We start from the raw sequence: 17,939 nt of genomic DNA on the forward strand, positions 1-17,939 counted from the left end.
GTTTGGTCAACCCAGCCACCACCCTCAATCACCGGCGCACCACATGCGCTTGGTGAATCACCACTCTCAACACCAAGATTTGGAGTGGTCTCGCCAGAACTGACGTACTCAACAGAGTAGTCCTAACCGGGATGGAAAACGACGTACTCGAAGCCCCCATTTCGGCAGGGACTCCATCTAGAGCCTTTCGACTCCACCTTATGGAGCCTCCGCCCCAGCGAGATGTCGACCTCGATAGAAGAATTGAGGAATGGGCTGACAGATCTAGGTCCTTAGAGGATAGGCTCTGGGGGCAAACAATGACCTCGACTTCTCCTCGGAGCCTTTTTTTTGGGGGCAGATTATGAAGGAATTGATCCCACCTCGGTTTAAGATGCCCCACGTGGAGTTGTACGATGGCACCACCGATCTCCTGGATCACCAGGAGAGCTTCAAGGCTCATGATACTGCATAGAGCCATTGATGTCGTGTTGTGCAAGGCATTTTCAGCGACCCTTAGCAAGGCGGCTCGGTTCTGATTCTTCGGACTTCGATCTGATTCCATCCATTCCTTCGAGTACTTTGCCCGCCTCTTCATGGCACACTTCGTCTCCAGCCAGAGATGGTGTCGCAGTTCTGATGCACTGCTTGACATCAAGCAGCAAGAGAAAGAGTCCTTCAGAGATTGATGGCTGCTTTAATATGGCGACACTAGAGGTCCGCGACCTAGACCAGTCGGTCGCGATGTTGGCAATGAAGAGCGGCATCTGAGCATCGCGCTTTCTTTTATCCTTGGAGAAGCATTTTCTAGCGGACTTCGCCAAAATGCTGGCGCATGCAAACAAGTATGCGAATGCGGAGGAAGCCATGGCCTCCTATCATGAGTTTGCTAGCGGGAGACTTTTTTGAGGGGCCAAGAGGGGATGCGAAGAGCATAAGGAGCCAAGGGCTGCCTCACCTGGCATGAGAGGGGCTCCCGGTGACTCAGGAACCCTCGGAACTTTGGCAAGTCCACCTCGCTCTCCGCCTTAAGGACTCAAATCCTCACGAAGATTGAGGGTCAAGGCTATCTCCGCCCTCCATGTTCGATGAGGAGCCCGACGGTCTAAAAGAAGTACTGTCGCTTCTACCAAGACAGCGGCCAGAACATCGAGTGCATCCAGATCAAGGATGAAATCGAGGTGCTCATTAGGCGTAGGCGACTTGACCAGTACGTGCGTGCTTGGCAGGACCAAGGAGCGCCTGCTTCGGCCGCTGATCCACCGCCCCTGAAGCCGATCGGTAATCGTCCGATAGCAGGCGTCATCAACACCATCGTTAGTGGACCTCCCGAGGTCCCAAGCACCTCGAGCAACAAAGCTCCCCAAGAGGCCAAAGTTGCCTCGAAGAGACGACATGCGGGGGATGTCATCACCTTCTCCGACAATGACCTGGAAGGAGTACAGACTCCTAAAGACGTAGTCATTTCTCTTAAAAATATGATGTAAAGAGAATACTTGTTGATAATGGATGCTCGGCCGATGTATTATTTTACGATGCTCTCCAAAGAATGAGGCTAGTCGTACAGCTCTGAAAGGTCAACACTCCTCTGGTTGGCTTCTCAGAAGACTTTGTTTCGATAGGAGTAATCAATCTACCAGTCACCGCGGGACAAGGACCGCAAAGTAACACTTTGTGGTTAAACTTTCTCGTGGTTCGTGTTTCCTCGGCCTACAATGTAATCTTGGGCCGACCTAGTCTGAATGCTTTCATGTGATTCCCCACAAGGAGCGGAGTGGAGAAATCCGTGGTGACCAGATGATAGCTTATTAATGCTATATGGCCGCCCTTAGAGGAAAAAAACCGGTAGAGGCTCCGCCAATAGAAGGGCTCGACACAAGGGACGAGCTCAAGGAGCAATGAGGAGAACCAGCCGAAGAGCTGGTGAGGAGGAAAGATGCCAGAAGCCGATCTACTACACAATTCGGATTCTGTGCGACGCCGAAATGAAATACTCCAAACTGGAGAAGATGATCTACGCCCTCATCGTTTCAGCTCGAAAGCTTTGGCCGTATTTCTAAGCCCACTCAATCACAGTCCTGACGGATCAACTGATGAGAGATTCTGCAGAAGCCTAAAAACGAAGATTGACTAGCAAAGTGGGCAGTAGAGCTCGGAGAGTTCCACCTCGAATATCGATCTCGGCCGTCTATCAAGGCGCAGGCACGAGCAGATTTTCTGGTGGAATGCATCATCCCAGATGAAAACCTTGTCAAGCTCCCTAGAAAGAAAACCACCGAGCGACCATGGATCCTGCATTTAGATGGGTCGTCGGCCCGGACGGCAGCAGGGCTGGACTTATTCTCACCAGTCTGGACGGAGTAATCATGGAGTATGCCCTACGGTTCGAGTTCTCGGCCTCAAATAACGAGACTGAGTATGAGGCGCTCATCACCGAACTAAATCTTTCTAAGGAGCTTGGAGTCCAGCAATTGAAGGTCTTCGGTGAATTACAACTGGTCGTCGGTGACTTGCAACTGGTCGTCGGCCTGGTACGAGGAGAATTCGAGGCTTGAAGACTGTCGATGATTCAATATCTACAAAAGGTAAAGGGCATCACCTTAGCTTTTTGTAGTTTTGACATACAACAGGTCCCTTAGACGGAGAATGCAAGAGCCAACCTACGTCAAGATTAGCCACCTCGGAGACTGTCGAGCTGACCAAGTCCACCTACCTCGAAGTCTTGGTGGTACCAAGCATCGATGAGCTTAAGGCTGTACTGAACACCACCATCGAGCTGAACAGGATAGATCCTCTCATTGACTTCTTGAAGAACGACGTGTCTGCAGATCGGGCTGGAGCCTATCGGATAAAGCGCCAAGCCTCGCACTACATCCTCCCCGACGACAAGTTATACCGGAGATCGTTCTTGCTGCCACTCAACTGCCTCCATCCGACCGAGGCAGACTATGACTCTGGGAGGTGCATGAGAAAATTTGTGGCAATCACCTAGGAGACAGGTCCATGGCCTACAAAATTTTGCGGCAAGAATACTACTGGCTAGCCCTACAGAAGGACGCGGCCGACTTCATTAAGAGGTGTGATTGATGTCAATGCCATGCAAACATCCAACAATGACTAGTCGTGCTGTTGACGCCGATCAGTGTTCCTTGGCCATTTGCATAATGGGGAACTGACATCCTCGGACCCTTTCCACTGGCAATAGGGCAACGCTAGTTCCTCTTTGTGGCAGTGAATTACTTCATAAAGTGGGCAAATGCTAAGCCAGTGGCCTGGATTATTGAGGCCAAGGCCCGAGACTTCGTCTGGAAGGCCATAATTTGCTGGTTCAGACTCTCTCGAGTGATCTTTACAGACAACGGGCGCCAATTCGACAATGCCCAATTCAAGTTCTGCTCCAAACACGGGATCAACCGTCGGTTCACCTTGGTAACACACCCGTAGACCAACGAAGAGGCTGTGGTGACCAACCGGACTATCCTATGGGGCTAAAGGCAAGACTACTAAGCAAAAGGGCTATGGGACCAAGAGTTGTACAGTGTCCTATGGGCATACCGCACGACACATCGGATCTCCAATAGGGAGACGCCCTTCAACCTCGCCTTTGGAATGGAGGCAATGATCCTACTGGAGATCGGGCTTCCATCACACCATGTAGAAAGCTTCGATGACCAGACGAACTTAGATTAGCTCCGGGCAAACCTCAATCTCCTGGAAGAAATTAGGAGGGAGCAAGCTCGAGTCTGCTTGGCGACGTACCAGAGAAAAGCGGCCAGGTACTCCAACTCCAAGGTCAAGGGCATGCTCTTCCGACTTGGCGACTTCGTCTTCAGGAAGTGCGAAGCTCAGCCAAAGGAGCTCGAAAAGTTGAGCCCGAACTAGGAAGGACCATTTTGGATAACTAAAACAATGCGACGAGGGACATACAAGCTGGAGCACCTCAATGATGCTCCAATTCCACGAACTTGAAACTCTGACAACCTTCATTTAATAGAAATCCTCTTGTCGTTTTTATCTTTCAGATCGAACGACCATAGTGACCGTATTCGACTTAGGACACCCTAGAGACGCCCAGACCCCAATAAAGGAGACCCTCAGGGAAGCTTGGGGCCTCCTTAAACCAAGCTCGCTCGAAATCCCTCTAAGAGCGATAACTCTAAAGATGGCCGACAAGGAAGACAACTTAGGGGCCGATTTGGGACCTCCTCAAGATCGAGCCGACTCGAAATTTCTCTAGGATCATAGCCCAGAGATGCCTCTAGGATCGTAGTCCAAAAATCTACAAGACCGAGCCCATTCGAAATTTCTGTAGAACCATAGTCTAGAGGTGCCTTTGGAATCATAGTCTAGAGATGAAAGGAGACACATCGGGCTGACCTAGAACCTCCTCAAGACCGAATCCACTCGGAATTTCTTTAGGACCATAGTTTTAGAGATGCCTCTGGGACTGTAGTCTAGAGTGAAATGACACACCTCGGACCGATCTGGGACCACCTCAAGACCAAGCCCACTCGGAATTTCTCTGGAACCATAGTCCAAAGATGCCTAATGAAAGGAGACACCCCAAGCCAACCTAGGACCTCCTCAAGTCTGAGCCCACTTGGAATTTCTCTGGGACCATAGTCCAGATATGCCTCTGGGATTGTAGTCCATAGGTGAAAGGAGACACCCCGGGCCGACCTGGGACCTCAAGAGCGAGCCCACTCGAAATTTCTTTAGGACCGTAGTCCAGGGATGCCTTTAGGACCATAGTCCAGAGATGATCAACAAAGGAGACACTCTGGGCCGACCTGAGACTTCTTTCAACCAAGTTTAGAATTTCTCAGAAGCCGAACTCTAGAAAGATTGATCGTGGAGCCTAAGACAAGCTAAAGCTCTTCACGGAGAAGGTTCGGTGCAACAACCCGAACTCAAACCAAGAAACGAACAACACAAGTAAAGATCGAAGTCAGTTACTTTAGAAAATTCTTTGCTTTTATTATTTTTTAGTACATACATTGACCTCGGCAGAAGCCGAGCAAAAAGATCTACAAGACAATGTCGAAGCTTGGGGCAACGACTTGAACTCAAACAAAAGGCAAACAACGAAGACAAAAATAGAAGCGTTGGAATTGTTCCAACCCATTGAAAGGAGTTTCAATGATATTGTGATAGGAATCACAATATATCTCACTACCAGACAGAATAGAACCTATAGGGTCACACACAATAGAGGATCTGATCGATCTGATGGTTGAATTGCGATTTAGAGTCGCAATAGTTCTTGATTATCAATTTATTTGATAATTGGTTTAACCCACTAAGAGTTAGTGAGTTGAAAAAGGAATAATTGCAATTGGATTGCAATTTGATTGAATTAATTGGACTTAATTAATTGGGCTCAATCTTATTAGATAAGGTTCAAGAGTCCTACTTGGAGTAGGACTCCTAGAGTCCTAATTAGATTAGGACTTCAAATTATTAGAGTCCTACTTGGAGTAGGATTCCTAAAGTCCTAATTGGATTAGGACTAAAATTATATGAATCCTACTTGGATTAGGATTTCTAAAGTCCTAATTAATTTTGGTCTAATAGATGAAGATGACTTCTAATTGGATTAGGATTGAAGAGTTCAATTAAGTCATGATCCAATTGGGTCCTAATTGGATTAGGACTCTTATGGATAAAGACTCCACATGGCCACCTAATCCTCTTTAGAAGAGGCTTAAAACATCCAAATGAAATTAGCCCACGCCCCAACTTAATTTGGATTAGGATGGGGCGTGCATGATCAAAAAGGAAAAAGAGGGGCGTGTACCCCTCCTAATTTGATCCAAGGGCTGATGAGGGGCTTGGGGGCGTGGCTCCTCCTAATTTTTAGGAGTCCACACCTAGGGCATCATAAGAAAGAAAAGAATAAAAAGGGGCTGGCCCCTTTTGGTTCTTGGTTCCTTTTCATGCTTGGCGGCCTCCTCTCCTCTTCTTCTTCCATCCACAAGGGAAAAGAAAAGGGAAGCAAGATTGGAGTCTTCTTCCTCCTCTTCATTAACCACATGGAAGAACACAGAGAGGAAGGTGTTCCTCTCTTCTCTCCTCCTTCCTTCTTCCATGGCAAAGGAAAGAAAAGAATGTGTTTCTTCCTTCTCCTTCCTCCTCTTGAGAGCAAACAAGAGTTGATTGCTTAGAGGAGTTCCAACCATTAAAAGGGATCTCTGCAAGGGAGCTAGCACCCCGGTGAGATCACGACCTTGATCGATCCAGATCTTCGTGTGGATACCCGTAGAGGCCGGACACTTGTGCGGCTTCAAGCGAACCCGACTTCTACGATCATCAGATTGCGGTGAAGATCTACCCGCTCAAAGGTAAAGATATGATCTTTACTATTGCTATTGTTATAGTTATTAAATTAATCAAGTTTTTAATTTTAATCTTTCCTTTGAATTCATAATTTTCTGAGTTTGTGAACTCAGAATTTTTTTGAATTCTACCTTTCCTGGGACGTTCATGTGATGAACGATCTCGCGCGTGTGTTTCCGCTGCGATCGTCGCAACGCGTGCGGGAGTAACCCGACAAAAGAATATTGGTGAATATCCTTTGTTGATGCAGTGTGTAATATGGTGTGTACTAGACACATCCTTGGTTGATATTGGTTGAACACTTGATATTTCAAACCTTGATTTCACCACATGCATGATTTGTTGGCCCTTTTTTCAGTTTTTCACTTTCGGTTGTTACTGTTCACGTAGCTTTAGCTTTATAATGGCATTTATTTTGCCAGAAATTTGAAAATGTTGTTTAGAAATATTTAATATACTGGTATGTTATACCACTTATTGAAAAGTACATTGACTAAGGCCATGTTTGGAGGAGCTTTTGGAGGACCAAAAAGCATTTTCTGGTCCTCCAAAAGTACTTTTAGATAAAAAATGGTGTTTGGTAAAATTTTCGAAAAGCTGTTTCAACTTTTGCGGGAAGCTGAAAACAGCTTTTGGGGAGAAGCTCCAATTTGGAGCTTTTCGAAAATATTGTTTTCAGTTTTATTGGGAAGCTGTTTTTTGAACCAAAATACCCCCATTTAAATCACACTTTTTTCCCCAAAATCCTTATCCTGCCTCTTCCTTTCTCCCTTTCCCTCTCAATCTTCTTCTTCCTTTCTCTCTATTTGTTAGAAAGATAAATGGTCATTAGAAGGATGAAAAATTAATTTACACTAATAATTATAATATTTTATATATTTATTATTGTATTATACTATAAATATAATATTATATTACATTATATCATAATACATTGATATGTTATTTAAATAATTTAATATTATATTACATTATATTAATATTATACTATATCATATATTTATGTATTAATACATATTATATTTTATTATGCTCTGTTATATAATACTGGTAATGTCCTTTATGGTCATTTATTTTGTCACACAAAAGTACTTTCTCAGTTTGTTTACCAAACACATGTTAAAGTGTCACAGCACTTTAGAAATATAGTTACCAAACAGCAAACAGCATTTTATAAACACTCTGCTTTAAACAGCTCTACTTCTAACAGCTTTACTTCCAAAAGCTCTGCTACTAACAGCTCCCCCAAACAGGGCCTAAGTATTATCAGTAGTTAGAAATATTTAACATACTAGTGGTAACATTTTGATGACAACACTGTGGATACCTCTTATTGTATTGCTTTGCATATAATAAAACACCATTGCCTTATTTATTGTAAAAGTAATTTTATACTGTCAACAATTTATAATATTATGTATGGCATCCTGGTATACAACTGTTATGTTATTTGATCAACAGTTCGGAGGGGTCCAAAAACCATTGGGTTGATCATTATTTAGAGTAATTGTTTGTTGGTAATCTATAAAATCAAATAATAGCATTATTGTTAGGTGTTAGGTATGGGGATAGTGAGAGTTGATCCTGAGTACCAATCCTAATGTGGGGGCCTCAATCAGAAAATCTATTGATAGGAAACGTAACTTTAGGAGATCCTAATTTACGACTTTGAAATACTAATAAACTAAAAATTAGAAATTCTGCACTTCCATGTTTATTATACTCAAGTGGACCTGAAATAGTCTCTGACATGATGTCATGTTTTGTTTTTACTGGTGGCATTTAAATTCATTGCATGTGGCTTAAGGTGTACTTCATGATTGGTTTAACGGATTTAATGTATAACTGAATTTTGTCTCCATCTGCATGTAACGCACAGGGTTGAAACAGATCATGTGTGCTACTTTGAGCAGTGCTAGCATGATTCATATATTAAAGTCAAATGCAACTTCTGATATGTTACTGTTACCCGTTTTCCTCTGAATGCTGATGTGAAAAAGGCCAAGCATCCATTGTCACATAAAGTAATGGAGTTATTCTATGCTTAACAAATGACATTTCATTGACCAACCATGAACACCAATCAAGCACCTAATAGGAACTTGATAATTTTGTGAACCAACTCTCACCATTTGCATGATTTGTCAGGCTGAAGGAAAGAAAAGGATGAAAGCAATTGGCAAGGTTGAAGTACCACAAGAAGCCTTTATGGCTGTTTTGAGACTAGAAAAGGAAGTGATATGATATCCTGTGTAATCAAAATCAATCAAAGAGCCAAAATAATTGTCTGTTGCTAGCAACTTTTCTCGCCATCATGTGCTCAAGAGATATCCAAGTTCTATAAGAAGAGCAATGCAGGCTTCATAATTTACCCGTCATTCTTCTTCCCATATGCTTGCAGCTAATGGACATTAAAGGCCCCGAGTTGCTCGCTTGTTGATTTTTCCACTTCTATCAATTGCTTGCACCTAAACAGTCTTTTGCTTGGCCAGAATGCTGACTTGTACGTCCAAAATACACTCAGAAGGACAAAATGAAGCATTTATTAATTTATATGCAGCATTCATTCCACAGCTTAGGGGGTATGAGCAGGAAAAAATCTTCAAATTTTTCTTACATAAAATGATTTGTAAATCTCTGAGATTGATCCAATCAATATGCACTTTTATTTGAATAAGAGTCAGATTCTATTAGCTTTCCATAATGTAGTAGAGTATTTATTATTATCATATTGATTGCTTGAATAAGTGTCGGATTCTATTATGTTCTCATTTCTCATATCAAGGATCAAGAAGATCCTTCTCACACCCCCAACTTGAATGCACAAGCTAGAGACATGGCAACGTCTTAGAGCTTTTAGAGCTATGCCCAATGAACACAATGAACATGGAAGGTTTCAACCTGTAATCCAGTCCTAACAACATTCCTGAATCATACAGGCAGGGTATAATTATCAGAGTTCTCGACGGTCTCCTGTACTTATTCAAAATACATGTAAAACTATTCATGGACCATGAACAGCATTCCCATGTACTTTCAAACATAGTAGGCCCAAAATTTGTTCACTGCCAAACAAGCCGGCGGCGGAAGAAACTTTTCAAATCTCGGTACCAAAATTAAAATAAGCAAGTATTGCGTCCACAAGTCAATCGGTCTTGCTTTTTATCACACGCTCAAAGCTCTAACTTGCCGAAGCCTAAGGCTGCATTTAGTTGTGGGATAAATTTTGGAGGTGATGAGAAAAATACTGAACACCTCGTCCTCGGACCAGACTGACTTCGACAACATTGGTATAAATTGAGGTAGGTTACTTTTGCCCCAGCCGAGGAGCCAACCGACCGAGGAGCTAGTCAATCGAGATGAGCAACTTCATCTCCAGGAGCCAATCGTATTGATCCTAAAGGGATGATTTTGATGATACAAAATAGCTGAGTAAAATGTTGACTAATTTACTACTTTGAGTTTAATTGATTAATTTCAAAAAATAAGAAGAAAGCCTTCAACTACTCTCAAAAGCAGATCATTTATCTGGAGCTCTACATCAAGAAGATAAACTACAAAAAAGCTATAAAAATATTTTTTGAAAGCTCATATACAAGATAGAGAGAGCTTTTTTAAAAATCGATTCAAGCTTGCAACAAGTTGACTTTGACATACTATCGCTATCTGATACGCCTTCAGAATCGACTCCAGCAGATAGCGAGTCGATTGCATAACAGTCTCAAAAGACAAACAAAAAGCTAAAAAATTTATCACATTGACAAGTCGACCCATAAAGCACATGAGCCAACTCCAGTTTAGCCAAAGTCGACCCCTAAATGGCCACAGCGAAAGGATAGAGAGCTGAAAGATTTGTCGCACTGGCGAGTCGACCCATTGGAACCACGAGCCGACTCTAGACAAACAAGGGTCGACCCTAGAAACAGACGAGTCGACCCTTGAACGACCACATTAAGGAGACAAAAGCAGTGAAACTTAGTCCATTGAAGAGTCGATCTTTGATAACAACGAGTCGACCTCAGTCAGCTGACGAGTCGACCTTAAACTAAGAAAGCCGACTCCACAATGGCCACAGTAAAAAGACCAAGCACAGCAAAAGCTACAACAAGTTCGAGCCGACTCCTGAAGATCACGAGTCAACTCCTAAAAATGGTGAGTCGACCCCTCTACGCTTACAATACGGCTAGAAAAGTGCGAGTTTTCTTGTGAATCAAAACGGCTATTTTTATCTCACAACGACTCTATTACCTATCTAGTGGCTAGAAAAGTGTTCCAACCATCTCCAAAGAGTATAAATGCATAGGAACACAAAAAAAGGAAGGGCTTAACTAGTATAAAGACGAATCCACTAAAGTAGTGTAGGAACAGTCTGGGCAATCGGCCATCGTGAATGCAACTAGCCATAGTGGCAGCTCTGCATCCGACGCATGGTCAGTACCATATGCCGCCCATGCCGAAGTCATACTACTAGTGACTAGTGCACATCACACCAACCTAGGTAACGACAAAATTGACACCCCTATATAAAGGGGCAATCCAAGGGGTCTCAAGTATGTGATATCATGCAGATATATCACAGAGAACCACTCTTTGCTGAAATTTCTTTCTTCCATACTGTTGCCTCTCTATCCTGACTTACGTATCGAAGGGTCCTTCGTCGGAAAGTCTCCAAGGAGTGGACTTCTTGCATGCCTCTGGAGGAAGCCAGCTACAGGCACACCTTAGCCACCTTGCTCGGCTCGGTACCCGGCGACCTCAAAGTCATCTTGGGTTACGCTTCGACCTCTATCCAAATTTAGCGGCAATAGATTAGCGCTAGCGGAAGGACACTCCCCAACGGCATTGATATCTAACAAAGGAATAAATTGCCAATATGAGGTCATGAGGATCTCGCAGTACATCGCTTGCTTCACAACGCTGTGCTCAGACCTTCCGAGGATAGTTGGAAAGCCCAAAACCTGCTCTGCCAAAAAAAACCCGTGCCTGTGGACAACAAGCAGTCCCTTGCTCATTCAACAGGTGTAGGCACTGACCGCAGTGGTCCAAAGTCTACAGCAGGCAGCTACATGACCAGACCAGGTCCAGTTAGAGTCCGATTAGCCCAGTCACCACTCTTAGTCGCCAGCGCACCACATGTGTCGGGTTAGCCACCACTCTCGGGGTCGGAACCTCAAGAGGTCTCGCTAGAGTTGACACACTCATCGAAGCAGTCCTAATTGAGATGGGAAATGGGTCACTCTAAGCCCCCATTCTGGCAAAGACACTACTTCAAGCCTCCTACCTCCTGGCCATGTGGAGCCCCCGCCCTAGCAGGATGCCGACCTCGATAGGAGAATCAAGGAAATGGGTCAACCGATTTAGGCCCTCATGGTACAAACTCTGAGAGCGAACAACGACCTCAACTTTTCTTCGATCTCCCCTACTCTCGGTAGGTCTTGAATGAATAGATCCCACCTCAGTTCAATATGCCCCAAGTAAAGTTGTGCGACGACATCACCGACACTCTAGATCACTTGGAGAGCTTCAATGCTCACATGATGCTACATGTAGCCACTGACGCCATGCTTTGTAAGGTGTTCCCTATGACCCTTGGCAAGGCGACTCAGTTCTAGTTCTTCGGGCTTCAGCTCGAATCCATCCACTTCTTCGAGTAGCTCGCCCGCCTCTTCACGACACACTTCGTCTCCATCCAAAGATGATGTCTTAGTTCGGACACGTTGTTCGATATCAAGCAGAGGGAGAAAGAGTCCTTCAAAGACTGTCATCCGCTCTAATCCGGCGACACTAGAGGTCTGCAACCTGGATCAGTCGGTCACAATGTCAACAATAAAAGGTGGCTTGCAACTGTCACGCTTCCTCTTCTCCTTTGAGAAGCACTTTTCTGCCAACTTTGCCGAAATATTGGCATGAGCAGAAAAGTATGCCAATGCGGAGAAGGCTATGACCTCCCATTGAGAATTTGCTGGCAGAAGAGCCCTCCTAAAAAGGAGCTCGCGACGGCCAAAGAGCCCTCCTCAAAAGTTTGAAAGGTACACTCTTCTTATAGCTCTAAGGACTCCGAGGCTACTTCTACCCTCTGCATCAGATAAAGGTCTTAGCGATCAAGAGATACCAGAAGCGGTACTACCGCTTCCACCAGGACCACGACCATGACACCGAAGAGTACATCCAACTCAAGGACGAGATCGAGGAACTCAAAGGTGCAAGTGGCTACACCAATACGTGCACGCTCGACAAGACTGAAGAGCTCCTGCTTTGACCACTAATCTGCCACCCTTGGAGCCAATCGACAATCGTCCGACAGTAGGCATCATCAACACAATCACTCGCAGGCCTCTTGAGGATCCAAGTGCTTCGAGCAGCTGAGCCCCCCAAGAAGTCGAAGCTGCCCCGAAGAGACAGCATATGGGAGACATCATCACTTTCTTCGACGTCGACCTAGGACTCTAGACTCCTCATGACAATGCTATAGTTATTTCTCTTGAAATTGCAAATTATGATGTAAAGAGAATACTAATTGATAATGAAAGTTCGGCTGACTTGTTGTTCTATGATACTTTCCAAAGAATGAAGCTACCTCCCGAACAACTTTGGAAAGTCAATTCCCCTTCGGTTAGCTTCACAGGGGACTTTGTCCCCATAGAAGGCGTGATCAATCTGCCGGTCACCACAGGACAAGAGCCTCAAAGCAGCACACTGAGGCTGAACTTTCTGGTGGTTTGGGTCCCCTTAGCTTACAATGCAATTTTAGGCCAACCTGGCCTCAATACCTTCTAAGCTATGGTGTTAAACTTAACACTTGCCCATTTGATTCCCCGTAAAAAGCAAGGTTGGAGAAATTTGAGGTGGCCAAGTAGTAGCTCGCCAATGCTACATGGCCACCCTCAAATGAAAAAAGCCAGTGGAGACTCTACAGATTGAGAGGCTCGACATAAGGGATGAGCTCAAGAAGCAGTAGGGAGAATCGGCCGAAGAGCTGGTGATGGTCCCACTGAAGGAGGACTTGCAGATCGGCTCAAGACTAGACCAAGAAAATTGAGTCAGGATGATTGGCATTCTTCGGGCCAATGCTGATGTCTTCGCCTGGTCATCTACCGACATGCCAGGTATAAGTCCTAAGGTGATAGTTCACAAGCTCAACGTCGACCCAACTCATTGACCTTTGTTGCAAAGGAAAAGGAACTTCTTTTTTGGATAAAGGTAAGTGTGTATATATCCAAATTGAAGAAATGACGTACAAATGCACAGGGGCATACCCCAGAAATCAAAGGCTAGGAGGGCATACCCATCTAGCCACAACAACTAACTACAAAGCTTGTAAGAACAAAATGATGAGAGTGTCAAAAGATATCATCAGAGAATCCCCACAAACTGTGAAACCATCTATTAGCAGGAGATGGAATCACACCCCGTGTGAGATTAATCCGAGTCACAATACAAAAAGTAATCTCTCTCAGAAGAACACACTCATGTGTAGGGCCATTGCCATGCAAACGAGCATTACGTTCTCTCCAAATGTAGTAGACCGCAGCTGCCACCATAAGCTTTGTAGTTCGACCCAAGAGTGAACGACCATCCATGTGAGAAAGCCAAGAGATCGTATCCATCCATCTACGCGAGGCCCATGAAATATTACACTTCGCACAAAGAACGGACCAGATGCGCTGAGAGAATGGGCACTCAAAAAATAAATGATCCACATCCTCATGCCCACCCCCACACAAAACAAATTGGGCGACCTGAATAATGCCAAAGCGTATAAGCTTAGCTTGAGTATACAAGGCATCCCGAATGTCTAACCAAAGAATAAAGGACATCCTTGGAATAGCTTGGCTATGCCAAACAAGCTTCCAACAGTCCACTCTACTATGACGCGGGCGCAACGACTCCCAAACACCACGAACAGAGAAGGAACCCTTCGGAGCATCAATCCACTGCAAGACATCCGGCCTTCTGCTATCTGGCCGGAATGAAGTAGGAGTACTACTAATGAGCTCAAGCCATGCAGGGGAGCGAGAGATAGGCCAGTGCCACTCCTGGCCGTCAATAATAGCCTCCACCTTGGCATTCTGCCCAAGGCCAGAATCATAGATAAACCTTTTTCCAAACACCTCAATAAGAGGACCAAGGGGATGCCAATGGTCAAACCAAAGTGAAATACTACTCCCATTGCCCACTCAATATCTCATCTTCCATCGAACAAGGCTGCGAAGACTAAGAATCTTCCGCCAACTCCAAGAGCAATCCTTGGGGCATTTGATCTTCCAAATACTTTTGCCTCGCAAAAGATAAGAGCGAACCCAAGAAGACCAAAGAGAGTTACCGTCATCATTACAGAGAGCCCATAAGTGTTTGGTCATGGCTGCCCTATTCCAAGTCACCATGTTCTTAATGCCCAAACCCCCTTCCTCCTTAGGCAAACAAATATTGTCCCATGCTACCTTCGCACCTCTAGTGCTAAGCTCACAACCCTTCCAAAGGTAAGAGCATAAAGTGGATTCCACCTTCTTAATAATTGATTTGGGCAAGATGAATAAGGAGGACCAATAAACTTGGATGGAAAACAAAATAGATTTGATGAGTTGTAATCTACTTGCAAAGGAGAGAGCACAGCAAGTCCAACTCTTGGTTTTGGCAATAATCCGGTCCACCAACACCTTACAATCAGTAGCCTTTAACTTAGTCGTTATAAGTGGCACACCAAGATACCTAATCGGAAGCGCTCCTTCATTATACCCGAGGATATCCAAAAGCTGCACTCGAAGCTCGGAAGGCACTCCACAAATGAACATGCTGCTCTTATCTGGATTTGGTATAAGTCCAGAGAAGTCTCGAAATTGCTGAAGACAACCACCGATCAAAGACACAGAAGCCAAATCCGCTTTACAGAAAATCATAAGATCATCTGCAAAACACAAGTGAGAGATCTTTTTCTTTTCACAACGCCAATGGCACTTGAAACCACTGTCCCTTACCATATTAGCCATCAGACCCGAAAAGACCTCCATGGCTAGGACAAAAAGATAAGGTGACATAGGATCCCCTTGCCGCAAGCCCCGACCCCTAGGGAAGAATCCATGAAGTTCGCCATTAATAGAGATGGAGAAGCGAGTAGTGGAGATATACTCCGCAATCCATCAACTCTATCTGGAAACCCCATAACACGTAATACAGCCAGTAAAAAATCCCACTGAACAGAGTCATATGCCTTCATTAGATCCACCTTAAGAGCACATCTCGGAGAGCCACCAGAGCGATGATAGTTCCGCATTAACTCTTGGCAGAGGATAATATTATCACTAATACGTCGACTCACAACAAAGGCCGTTTGGAAAGATCCCACCAATCCCGGAAGTACCACCTTCACCCTATTTGCTATGAGCTTTGCAATACACTTGTAAACAGTGTTACAACAAGAAATTGGTCTAAAGTCCTTTACCTTGGTAGGGTTTTGAATCTTAGGAATCAAAGAAAGTGTTGTAGCATTTACTTGTTTCAGAAGATGCCCGGAGGAGAAAAAAGATTGGATAGCCGCTATGACATCTGCCCCAACTATATTCCAAGCCTTCTTAAAGAAGCCAGCACTAAAACTATCTGGACCGGGAGCCTTGTTGTCCTTCAAAGAGAACATCGCCATCTTTATTTCGTCATCTGAAACAGATCGATCTAAATCCTCCCTCTGAATCTCAGTGAGCCGCTTTGAAAGGACTCGCTGAAGCATGTCCTCATCAACACCCGCAACCTCATGAGAACCTAGAAGATTCTGAAAGAACTGCACAATGGTGTCACTGACCTCATCCGGAGTCTCCACCCGAGCCCCATCATCAGTAGAAATAGATGTGATCTTGCTACGACTCTGAAAAAGCTTCATAGATTGGAAGAAGAACCTCGAATTCTTGTCTCCCAAATTCAGCCACTGAACCCGAGCCTTTTGCTTCAAAAAAACTTTCTTCCGCTCTGCTCAACTCCAAATAATCTTTAATGAGCATTGACTCCTCGGTGTGAAAAGTCGAGTCAAGAGGATGACGCTGAATCATACGTTGTACCTCCTCCAAAGCCTCTTTAGCTCGCACCACTCGCCGAGGCAATTTGCAAAGAACTCCTTATTGAACTTTTTCAACTCCCCTTTCAAATGCTTCAACTTATGGCATAGTTGATACATTGGACTTCCTTTTATATCTATAGCCCATGCCTTAGCTACCACGGATAGAAATTGCGGATGCTCAGCCCAAGGATCAAAGAATTTAAATGGTGCTTTTCGCGAAGGTAAGGCAGCAAGTGTTACCACCATTGGAGAATGATCCGAAACACCGGAGGGAGGAAAGTAAGCTTCAGAGCCTGAAAAGTCACACTCCCATGTCAAATTGGCAAAGACCCGGTCTAGCTTCTTCATAATAGGAGCCTTGTCCTGCCGATTAGACCACGTGAAGAGACTGCCATTCTGTCGTAAATCACTTAGACCAGATTGAAAGAAACAAGTAGCAAGGTCATTCTGCCAAGAAGGCCAACTATGAGAGCCCCCAACCATCTCCTCTTGTGACTTTATAGCATTGAAGTCCCCCATGAGCACCCATGGAGAAGATTCCCATCCCACACTGCGAGAAACTAAATCAGCCCACAATTCACTCCGCTTAATAGGGCAATTATCACCATACACAAAAGACAATGAAAGAGCCATACACAATTGAGGAATCCCTAACATGCACATGCATCACTTGGTCAGATGAATTTATAAGAACCACATCCAACTCTTGTGGATTCCAACCAGTCCAAATCCGTCCATGAGAAGAAGCATTATAGTTGCACAGTAAACCCCAATTTCGAAAGATGGTGTTCGCCACCTTTTCTTTATTCTCTCTTTAACTTTAGTTTCCACCAAACCACAAAGTGACAGTCTTTCCTTTCGAATAAGTTGTTGCACTTCTGAATGCTTGAAAGGGTCATTCAAGCCCCTAACATTCCAATAGCCAATAATCATAAAAACTAAGAAAAGAGAGAGAAATCAAGCTCCATAAAGGATTAACTCCATTTACCCCCCCCCCCCCCTCGGGGAGTAGTATTTCCGCCCTTTCTTGCCCTTGCCACCTGACCCTTTCATCTTCTTTTTTTCAAGCGAGTCCTTTGCCTTAATAGTCATCTGATTAGCCATAGGAGTAGTAGCACCATCAGCACAAATAGCTAGCAGTTGTGGAGTAGTTTCATCCATTTTGGGTGTATGCTCTTCAACATCATTTTCAGAAAAATAACACTCTCCCTCTTCAAATTCCACATTATCCTGAAGGTCCTCAAAAGCAATGAATGGAAGCGTGGACTTCTCATCCATCCTCTCCGAGCTAGGTGAATGTAAAACAATCGCATTAGATGGTGTTGCCTCCAATTCACACCCACAAAGTGCTGTCAACCCTTTATTCTCACAATGAGAAGTTGAAGGTACCCCACATTCCATCGGTGACTTTCCTTTTTTATGCCTTGTAACTTCTTGCCATTCACCTTCACTAGTAGAACCCATCTTAGGCACCACTTTGTCACCACCATCGATCTTAGGAACCCAAACTTGCTTTGTTTTCTCCTTGGCCACCTTAGGGCAAGTGCCATTCGAATGGCTAAACACTCCACAAAGTCCA

At 44.5% G+C, this 17,939-nt stretch overlaps 2 protein-coding genes across 10 annotated transcripts in view; one reads left to right on the forward strand and one right to left on the reverse strand.

Moving 5' to 3' along the window:
• LOC103695786 (translation factor GUF1 homolog, chloroplastic) overlaps window positions 1-9,044 on the forward strand; it is a 104,617-nt gene extending 95,573 nt beyond the window's left edge. For 8 of the 9 annotated variants that reach the window (XR_005507010.1, XR_005507009.1, XM_039116100.1 and 5 more), the window contains one exon: window positions 8,464-9,044. Coding sequence is in view for 6 of the 9 variants with exons in the window: in XM_039116097.1 (XP_038972025.1) it covers window positions 8,464-8,559 (96 nt within the window). In the remaining 3 variants the exon portion in view is untranslated. Of the gene's footprint in view, window positions 1-5,176; window positions 5,207-8,463 lie in introns of those variants that run through there. The other variant, XM_039116099.1, reaches the window with a different exon arrangement.
• A 4,611-nt stretch (window positions 9,045-13,655) lies between these two features.
• Window positions 13,656-16,186, reverse strand: LOC120104631. Its single transcript, XM_039116114.1, has 3 exons — window positions 15,442-16,186; window positions 14,978-15,220; window positions 13,656-14,491 (listed from the first exon to the last, which is right to left on the reverse strand). The coding sequence occupies exons 1-3, from the start codon at window positions 16,184-16,186 to the stop codon at window positions 13,656-13,658; spliced, it is 1,824 nt and encodes a 607-aa protein (XP_038972042.1).
• Window positions 16,187-17,939: the final 1,753 nt, after the last annotated feature.

Source organism: Phoenix dactylifera, unplaced genomic scaffold (genome assembly GCF_009389715.1).
Source record: "Phoenix dactylifera cultivar Barhee BC4 unplaced genomic scaffold, palm_55x_up_171113_PBpolish2nd_filt_p 000051F, whole genome shotgun sequence".
Lineage (NCBI taxonomy): Eukaryota > Viridiplantae > Streptophyta > Magnoliopsida > Arecales > Arecaceae > Phoenix > Phoenix dactylifera.

Coding starts and splice junctions, on each gene's coding strand:
- LOC120104631 (XM_039116114.1), bottom strand. CDS start 16,186: ATGAAGCTTTTTCAGAGTCGTAGCAAGATCACATCTATTTCTACTGAT. Junction 15,221..15,441: donor TAGAGTTGATGGATTGCGGA/GTATATCTCCAC, acceptor TGTGTTTTGCAG/ATGATCTTATGATTTTCTGT. Junction 14,492..14,977: donor TAAGTTAAAGGCTACTGATT/GTAAGGTGTTGG, acceptor TGAGATATTGAG/TGGGCAATGGGAGTAGTATT.